At 41.3% G+C, this 10066-nt stretch overlaps 1 protein-coding gene across 3 annotated transcripts; it reads left to right on the top strand.

Moving 5' to 3' along the window:
- The first annotated feature begins 305 nt into the window (after positions 1 to 305).
- On the top strand, positions 306 to 8123 carry PYCR1 (pyrroline-5-carboxylate reductase 1). 3 transcript variants are annotated; one of them, XM_072645370.1, is made up of 9 exons: positions 306 to 381; positions 628 to 673; positions 902 to 1038; positions 2919 to 2989; positions 4015 to 4194; positions 4373 to 4594; positions 4798 to 4890; positions 5122 to 5285; positions 6485 to 8123. In XM_072645370.1, the coding sequence occupies exons 3-9, from the start codon at positions 972 to 974 to the stop codon at positions 6648 to 6650; spliced, it is 963 nt and encodes a 320-aa protein (XP_072501471.1). In that variant the 5' UTR covers positions 306 to 381; positions 628 to 673; positions 902 to 971; the 3' UTR covers positions 6651 to 8123. The 3 variants fall into 3 exon arrangements, with proteins under 3 accessions (XP_072501471.1, XP_072501470.1, XP_072501469.1); XM_072645369.1 differs by having other exon boundaries at positions 310 to 381; positions 927 to 1038; XM_072645368.1 differs by lacking the exon at positions 306 to 381 and having other exon boundaries at positions 538 to 673.
- Positions 8124 to 10066: the final 1943 nt, after the last annotated feature.

Here is a 10066-nt window from a genome sequence, read left to right as displayed (position 1 = left end):
TCTTGGCCAAGGTTTCACAGTAGCTAGAATCAGATTCTAGGCATGGACCTAAGTGCTCTGACCTCAGAGCCCCTTCTCTTTCCACTGCCTCTGAATTGTAAGAGACACTGCGACTGGGTGTATCTTTAACTTTGTCGTGAGATTCTGTTGAGAGGTCTGGACCCAAAGACGCTAGATTTGGATTCTACAATATAGTAGAGCCCGGTACAACGTAGCAGTCTGAAAAATCAAGCGAATGATGCAATCGCACATCCCGGGATCCAGCCCCGCACTATGATTGGCCCTGACGTAGCTCTTCGGCCTCCGATTGGCTGAGGCAGCGTTGACTGGGGAAGGAGCTTGGTGGAACTTGGGATTGACACGTGGACCTATTTCTATTCTGTAGGTTTGTCCTGTTGTAGGTAACTGGGAGGAGGCGGGGATGGAGAACGGGAAAGGGGGTTGCTCCTAAGGTGGTGGCTGCAATTAGGCGGAGAACGCTTGCAGTCGGGAGGGGGTGTGGTCCTGCTTCCAACCAGAAAAGCTTTTCCTTCACCCTCATCCCCACTCCTCCTCATTCCCATTATCTTTGTAACTGGGAGACGCTTCTTCCCTCTTTCTTCTCTCTCTTTCCTTTTCTGCCCCCAGTTTGATCGTTCTGGTGAAGAAAAGGACGGCCCTCTTCTTCCCTTGGGTGAGCATTCCTCTAACGAGCAAACATGGGGGACCTCACTTTTCCCAAGAAGAGGGGGAGGTGGGGGAAAAGGGGGCCATGGAGAGGTGGAGTCATCAGGTGGGTAATCTAACGGTAAAAGAGGGTCAACTTTTCTGTGGGCTGGGCATAGGAATGGGTGGGTAGGAGAGTTGCTCTGGCCTGTAGCTGTGTTTTCTTTCCCTGTGCAATCCCTACCCGTCTGGCTAGTGGCAGCTTCTTCCTCTGTATCCAGTTTCAGCTGTTACCGTTCTGCTGGCTAAGCTGAATCTCTGGGACCATGAGTGTGGGCTTCATTGGAGCTGGCCAACTGGCATTTGCCCTGGCTAAAGGCTTCACGGCGGCAGGTAGGAAACGGGGTCCTAGAGGACAGACGGATCATTCCCCAACTGAGCTAAAGTTTAAGACTGAACTTAGTTGCCTTTCCCGGATCCCCGACCCCCAAGTACCTACTAGTACCTTCCCTTCCCCCTACCTTGTATTTAACTATTTTGTGCGTGTATTTATTAAATTTTTGTATTTATTCTGTATATATTTTCATACATACTTCACCATTAGAATACAAGCTCATTGAGAGTAGGAATTGTTTCTTTCTTTTCTTTTTTTCTTTTCATTTTATTTGGACTCCAAATAGTACCAGGCACATAGTAGATACTTAATAGATACTTGTTGACTGATAAATTGAGGGGCAGGCAGAAGAGGTTCCTTATTGGAAACTCCTTATCAGACAGAGAGAGAGAGAGATCTGAGCCACAAGTCAAAATAGGGAAAATACATATATATATATATGTATATATATATATATATATATATATATATATATATATATATGCCTGTATCGGCATATGTATACACCTATATATGTAGATATTTTTATATAACTACATTTGTATATATTTAGATAGATAGATAGAGCTGTAGATAGATTTTTTTCCCCCCAATCGGGACCTCTGATTTCAGTTCAGTGAAATGCAACCTTCATGGAAACTCACTCCATCAGAAACTGGCCTGTAACTTACATACATTCTTAGAAGGTTGTCTGTCAGGGCAGCTAGTTGGGTAGAACAGAATCCCTGGAGTCAGAAGAAACTTAGTTCAAATTTGGCCTCAGACACTTACTAGCCGTGTGACCCTGGGCAAGTATCTTAACCCGAACTATCTCAAAAAAAAAAGTTGCCTGTTAAAAATGGGTAAAGGTCCCACATATACAAAAATATTTATAGCAGCTCTTTTTGTGGTGGCCAAGAACTGGACATCGAGGGAATGCCCATCAATTGGGAAATGGCTGAGTGAGTTGTGGTACATGGATGTAATGGAATACTGTTGTGTTATAAGAAATGAGGAACAGGCAGACTTCAGAAATACCTGGATAGGCTTATATGAACTGAAGCTGAGTGAAGTGAGCAGAAACAGGAGAACATTGTACACAGTAACAGCCACAGTAAGCAAGGGCTGTTTTTGATACACTTAGTCCCTCACAGCAATGCAAAGACCTAAAACATTTCCAAAGGACTCGATGCAAAATGCCATCCACATCCAGAGAAAGAACTAGAGTCAGAACACAAAATGAAGCAGACTATTTTCTCTTTTGTTATGTTTGGTTTTGCTTAGTTTTACTCATGCTTTCTCCCATTCATTTTAATTCTTCTGTGCAATATGACTAATGTGAAAATATGTTTAATAAGAATGTATGTGTAGATCCCATATTAGATTGTATGCTGTCTTGGGGAGGGGGTGTAGGGAGGGGGAGAAAATTTGAAACTTATGGAAGTGATTGATGAAAATTGAAAACAAATAAATAAATTTGGAGAGGAAAAAAAGTTGCCTGTGTAATTGAGAGGTTAAGTGACTTGCCTGTGGCCACACAGCTCATATGTTTTAGGTAGAGGAAGGACCTTCAGGCCTGAGTTCACTCAGATTTCCCTTTGCTCCAAAACTGGTCCTCTATCCTCTTCATCAAACATCCTCTGGTTCTACAGGAAATCAATACTTGTTCAGTATTTGAACTTGACTTTGAAGTAAGGCTCAACTCTGATTTTTCCAGATGCTACAGAAGTCCCCAGGATGAGAAGTAACATTTTTACCAGTGATAGAGACATACATAGCTTAGTTGTGTTGTTTTAGGAAGGGTACAGATAAGGGATAGGAAGCAGAGGTTCCTGGTGGAACCCTAAAGACTCTGGGGAACATTGGTCTGGAATTGAAACAACTTTACCTTCCCCACTAGGCATCCTGGCCTCTCACAAGATAATTGCCAGCTCACCAGATATGGACCTGCCCACAGTCTCTGCACTCCGAGTAAGTAAAAAGAGTAGAATATGGGTGGGAGGGAGGAAAGAATGTTGGAGTCTGTGGAGTGGAGTTTTGACTTCCCAAACCAAACTGAACCCATTGGATGATAGGTCAGGTCTGTGTCTTTCTATTTGTTGGGTTTTATAGATGTTGATTTGTTGATAAGGGATGGCACTGAGGATATGGTTAGTGTCTCTAACACTGAAGATGTGAAGACTGATTGCTAACATGAGGAATCCACTGGCAAAGCACAAATCTACATCCTGAAGGCAGTATGTTTTGGTGAACAAGGTACCCGGGGGAAGCAGGAGGAACAGTGGAAAAAAATGCTCCCTACTTTGCCACGCTGTAGCTGAGACGTGTACTGTCTTCTTATGATGCCAAGTTCAGAAGCCTTTCCTATTTCATCACAATATTTCAACTTGTTGTCTAGCCTTTCTTCTCTCTCCCTATGCATTTGAGTCAGAAATGCCTGGATAGGCTCAAATTTACTAATGGAGTAAAAAGAGCATTGGTTGTGGAGTCAAAAGACCTAGGCTTAAGTGCCAGAATACATTTATTATATGTCTTTAAACAAGTCTTTCAGTCTTTCTGAACCTCAATTTTCTCATCTGAAAAATGGGGATAAAAATACTTTTAACACTTGCCTAATAGGGCTATTGTGAAAAAAAGGCTTCCTTCCAGTACCGTATGTATGATCATAAGCTATTTTCCAGCATCTGGCCTGAGACTGTGCACATAGATGCTTAATAAATGTTCATTGACATAAGTTGGGTAAAGAGTTCATGAACTGGGGTTGAGGGTTACCCCCTTTTGCCAGAACTCAAGCTATTCATCTATCTAATAACAGTAGTGACAGCAACCTCTGTAGGATCTAAGGGCTTTACGAAGGGAAAGAACTTTTAATGAAATTTTTAGGGAGAGCTGCAATAGTGACAGGGTTATAACTGTGAGTGAGGGTCTGACAACCTGGCCCCCACTGTTCTTAGCCATGATATTCTTAACCATGATCTCTCTATAAATTTTGGCAGAAAATTGGTATAAACCTAACCTCCCGCAACAAGGAAACAGTGCAGCAAAGTGATGTACTTTTCTTGACTGTGAAACCTCATATCATCCCCTTCATTCTTGATGAGATTGGAGCTGATATCAAGGACAGGCACCTTGTGGTCTCCTGTGCAGCTGGAGTCACAATTAGCTCCATTGAGAAGGTACCAATCCCTTTGGCATTGCACATCAAGGTGGGAGGTGGATGTTTTCAGGTGCTGGTGGGCTTCAGGACTGGTGGAGAAAATAGTGTAATTGTGAATTAGTGACAAAGGGAGAAGGGGAACAGGGAAGATGATGCTGAAGGATTGCTTAGAAGCATAATCTACTTTCTTTCCCCAGAAACTGACAGCCTTCCAGCCAGCCCCTAAAGTCATCCGTTGCATGACCAATACCCCTGTGATAGTACGGGAGGGTGCCACAGTTTATGCTACAGGAACCCATGCCCAGGTGGAGGATGGGAAACTTTTGGAACAGCTAATGAGCAGCGTGGGTTTCTGCACCGAGGTGGAAGAGGACCTTATTGATGCTGTCACAGGCCTCAGCGGTAGCGGGCCTGCCTATGTGAGAACTTATGGTGTGGGGCAGGTTATAGAATTGAAGGGGTTAGGCAAGTGCCTGATCTGTGGAGCTAATGGAGGGAAGGTGAAGTTCCTGGGGTAATTTCCTTCAGCCTAAGAGGGAGATACCAAGGGCTTCTTCCCTTTGTTAGGCTTATCAAGGCTCCTTTTTCTTTCCCAAAGGCTCAGTAATTATCTCTCCTACAGGCATTTACAGCTTTGGATGCATTGGCAGATGGTGGGGTGAAGATGGGGCTACCTCGGCGTTTGGCAATCCATCTGGGGGCCCAGGCTTTATTGGTTAGTGACTTTCTGACTCTTGGACCATATGAAAAGGAAGCTCTCTCACTCAGATTTGGGGCTAGAACTTTAGGCTTTGTTTAGGGGCTAGTAGAAAGGTGGGGTAGGGGCAACTCCATTTCCTAAAAGGTTTCTTAGTAGGAATCTAATGGATTCAGAGAACAGAAGACTCTGTCACTGCAAGTCAATATGTTCCTTCCTCTGGTCTAATCCATCTTCCTTCTACTGTAGGGAGCTGCCAAGATGCTCTTGGAGTCTGAAGAACACCCTGGACAGCTCAAGGACAATGTCTGCTCCCCTGGGGGAGCCACTATCCATGCTTTGCACTTCTTAGAGAGTGGTGGCTTCCGCTCCCTCCTCATCAATGCTGTGGAGGCTTCCTGCATCCGTACACGGTAGGCTCCCTATTCTTCTTCCCTCTTCATTTTCTTCAAGCAATTCTCTGGTCTCAACCTACCCTCCAGGAGCTTAGTCAGTAACAATCCAGATGAGAAAAACATGGCAGAAAAAACATAACATCATTCATCATTTATTTGAATAGTTTGTCATAGGTCTGCTGTTGCTTGTCCTGCTTTGATATGATTCCCCTACAACTTTTTGGTAATTTGGGGGGAGTGGTAATTATCTGTGGATCAGGGGTTGACAGATAAATTTCAGATGCTCTATAATTTTTTTTACTTTTAAAAAATTTTTAAATTTAATTTTAATATTATTTTCCATTGTAATCCTATTGTTTTATTTTATACATCTAAAAATATTCCGAGAAGAGATCCACAGGCTTCACCAGACTACCAGAGGGGCCCATGATATAGACAAGCTTAAGAACTTCTGCTCATGGTCATCTAGGCAAGATGGTACAGTTGAGAGAATACTGGATTTGGAGTTAAAAGATCTTCATTCAAATCCTAACGCCAACACTTATTAACTGTATGACCTTAAGCTAACTGAACTGCTACCTGAAACATGAATTCCCTCTACCACAGCCCCAACAAATAGGTATACAGTCTCTGCTTGAACATCTACGTCTAACTGTCAAAAAGCTCTTCGGTGTGGAGATCTTTCTGCTTGTAGCTTCCTTCCATTTATATAAATTCACCCCTTTGGAGCTTTGCAGAATAAGTCAAATTTGTCTTACACAAAAAAAGTGGGGAAAAAAGAAATTTACAGGGTACCTGAATTTTTAAAGCACTAGCCAGTTGTACAAAATAGAGTTGCAATTTCTTGTGCAATCTTTTTTTATTATACTATGTTATGGAAATGTTTGTTTTAATCACAAAAATTTTGAAAAAAACCAAGATAGTTCTTTGAATACTTGAACATGGAAATCGTATCCTTCCTAAAGGAACATCCCCCATTCCTTCAGTGGTTGCTCATAGGACAGGGTTTTGAATCACCCTCATCTCCTGGTCGCTCTCCTGGATGTGCTCTCCTTAGTCAATGTCTATCTTAAGTTCAGCCAGACTTCGACCCTCCAATAGGCAGGCTCCATGAGGCTGTGGGCTTCTCACCCTCTCACCAATAGAAATTCCAAATCCAGAACTGTCTTTCCTTTCTAACCCTTTCCTTCCAACCCTTCTTGATATGTATTTGGCAGAGAGCTACAGTCCATGGCTGACAAAGAGAAGATCTCTCCAGCTGCTATCAAGAAAACTCTGCTGGATAAAGTGAAGCTGGACTCCCCTACAGTGTCCATGAAGTCATCCTCCAATCTCACCAAGATGGCAGCTCAAAGTCAGGTCTCTGGAGGTCAAAAAGACTGAGAAGTGCCTTGTCTCTCTTCCCTCTGATTTCTGCTCCCAGACACAGAGGGAGAAAGCATCTCCATGTGGCTGTAACAGCTCTTGATCGAGTATCAGGAAGCCCATGTCCTAGGGTCCACAAATGTGTACATATCAGGATTCTTTCTTCTACGGAGGTCAGCATGGGGATTTTCTCCTGCCAACTAAAAGGGTCAAGTTTGCTCCCGTTCTTTTATAATTCATAAGATTTCCCTAAGACATATCTAATGCAGAAGATTTTTGTCATTCAGCCCTTTTCTTTCCTTCATGGAAACAATCTCTGCCCTTCCTCTCTTGGAGAGTTGACCATCCCTGGAGAAGGTGAGGAGAGTGCTGAACCCAACACTGGTAGCTGATTAGACACATAGACATATTCTACCTTAGGAGAGACATCTCTGCAGTCTTGCCCTGACTCTGGGGAAACCCAAACAAACTATCTCTCCTTCCTCCTCACCCCTCCACTTCTATTTTTAAAAATATTTTATTCTGACCTTAAGAAATAAAATAAGCATTTCCATAACAGTAGAATAGGCAAAAAGTGAAACTGCAAGTCTATCACGTACAACTAGCTCTTCTTTTTAAATATATAATAAAGTTATCATGTAACGTTTTTCTTTTCTTCTTCCCTTCCCCCACCCTAGAGATGGCTACCATTAGACACAAATATGTATACACATATAAAACCATTCTATACATATTTCTGCTTATCAGTTCTTTCTCTGGATGCAGATAGCATCTTCATACATACATACATTCATACATCATTAATTTGGGTATTTATAATAATCTAAATGATTGGGTTGCTCACTGACATTCTTAAAACAATGTTGCTGTTACTGTATAATAACATTCTCTCTGTTTTACTCCTCATTATTTCATGCATTTCTTTCCATGTTTTTCTAGAATCATCAAGCTCATCATTTCTTATAGGACATTAGTATTCCATTACAATCATGTACCACAACTTTCTTTTCATAACTTTCTTGTTTTTATTTTTTCCTAATTTTTCCTTGATCTCTCTTATTTGATTTTTTAATTCCTTTTTAAGTTTTTCCAAGAACTCGTTTTGGGCTTGTGACCATAGGACGTTAGTTTTTGAGGGCAGATGTGGCTTTTTTTTTTAACCTTAATTCTGTTTTTTTTAAAGAAAAGGTTTTATTGATGTCTTTTGATTTTACCCCTCAGTCAACTGGCACCATATGCAGCATTTCATACCTGTAGTCCCCTGGCTTTCCAACTTAAGGAGGAAATCATCTATTTCTTCATTATTTTCTCATCTATTCTCTGATATGCTTATCCCCCTATCTCTGAAAAACATACCCCAAGTTTTTAAATATACACCTTCTAATTTGTCATTTGCAACTGTCTGTGCCTAGTTTAGCTTTTTGTTCCTACTTTCATAGCAGTGTTTCTCTGTTACAATCCTTTTACAAAATAAACCCTTTGCTTTTTCAATTCAGCTCAATTCAACAAGCAACTGCTATGTGCCAGACATTGTGGTTAAGTGCTGGGGATATAATAATAATAATAATAGCAAATAGGTAACATTTATATAGTACTTACCTTGTGCCATGCACTTTATAATCATTTCACTTGATCTTCATAACTCTGGGGGAAAGTGCCATGAAAAAATCGAACTGTCCCTACCCTACAAGAGTTTACATTCTATTGGGGAAATCCAACATGTATGTAGAAAGTTAAATTCAAAACATATACAAAATAATTTCCAAGAGAAGCATAGGTCTAATATGCTTATTAACAATAGAATAATACAACAATAAAATATTAACAATACAAAAATAGAGAAAATGTGCCATAGACATATTAGAAGGATGGGGCTGATATTAATGGGTTTGAGAGTAGTAGATATGTGAATAGATATGTAAAGTGACTTTGATCTAGGGAGCCTAGAGAAATGTAGAAGGCATAGGGCCTTGTCAGGCCCTTCATAGCGTCAGTGACAATATTTATTTGAAGACAGGAATGACAGATAAAGACACCTTGGTGCTATGTGATAAGGTAAAGAAAGGGGTTGGTAGAATCCTAATACCTAGCTGGTGCTAGGGGGCTGAGGCATGTCAGCAGGTCAGCCCTGCCCCAGACCTCACTTCAAAGTTGAGAAATTACAGAAGGGTCTTTGGTACTGGATGAGTCCTTTGTATCATCTTGTTTTTTTTTTTAATTGAGCTGGTGCCTAGCTATGGGCTCTAACTTTCCAAGCTACCAGACTGTTTCTCTTGATCAGCCCTAGAGCAGAATGGCACACATTTGAAAGCGAATCTTGTATGGTTTCCCCTGGTATCACAGATTAGTCTGGTTAAGCCATGCATTTTCTATTTAGTCATCCAAGCTAGACTGTTTCCAGAACATGGGCTTGTGTGATAACCTGTAATTTTCAAAAGGGAAGGAGGCAGCAGTTATCTGAGCTCTCAAAAATGCTATCTGGTAGCCTCATACAATGGGTGTGTGCCTAGCCTACTATGGCAAGGTCATAACTTAGGCTCTACAGTTGGCTGGAGAGAGAGTGGGACAAGTCAGGGATAGGGGAATCAACAGATAGGGAAAATGTGGTTGGCAGGATCATCTCAGTTAAGAGGGCTTGAGAAAATGGCACCTTAAATTGTTGGTAATCCCTTTGTCAGTGGGGAAAGGGTCTCCCCTGGTCTCCACTTTCCCATTAATATAATAGAAATAGAGATTCAAGTCCTCTTGGTGAATATCCACAATGATGTGGTTAGCTATGGATTCAGAATTCCCTCAATTCTGAGTTCTCCATTCAACACTGAGAATGAAGGGAGGTTGTGAATAGAGAAGACTTGGTCCCTATCCTGTGAAATTTGCCTTAATACAAGAGAACTACAACATACAGAGTATTACTCTTAATTTCCAAATTCTTCAATATGACCTACTCCTCCACTTTATCTCAACATAGCACAGGAAGAGCCATAACCTTCATTTTGTTATCACCCATAAGTCTTTCTTTATTTGATCATAATCTATTAACAGTTCATCTTTCTCTCTATGTCTTGTTCCCCTAACAATAATCTTCATTCTTATTATGACCTCCAATCTCTCTACCATTCAGTATTTTCCCAGGCCATCACCTCTGCTCTGGCTACACTCTCCTTCCTTCCCCCTCTCTACCAATCGGTGATTTGGTTCAATTATATACTACTGTTAAATTCTTACCATTCATCCCTTCCCAAACTCAGACCCAGAATTACTCTCACAATCCTCCTTTGCTTCTATTTACAATCTGCTGGATAGAACTGGAGGAAGTCATGAAACCACAATGAAAAAACTCACTACAAGTTTATGATCTATAATCTCAACTGAGTCTTCACAGAAGCAAAGCAATTCTTCTACTCCTACTTAATCATCTCTATCCCACTCAACAT

The sequence above is a fragment of the Notamacropus eugenii genome, chromosome 2 (assembly GCF_028372415.1).
Source record: "Notamacropus eugenii isolate mMacEug1 chromosome 2, mMacEug1.pri_v2, whole genome shotgun sequence".
Taxonomy (NCBI): Eukaryota; Metazoa; Chordata; class Mammalia; order Diprotodontia; family Macropodidae; genus Notamacropus; species Notamacropus eugenii.
This window is presented reverse-complemented; position numbering and strand designations above follow the sequence as displayed.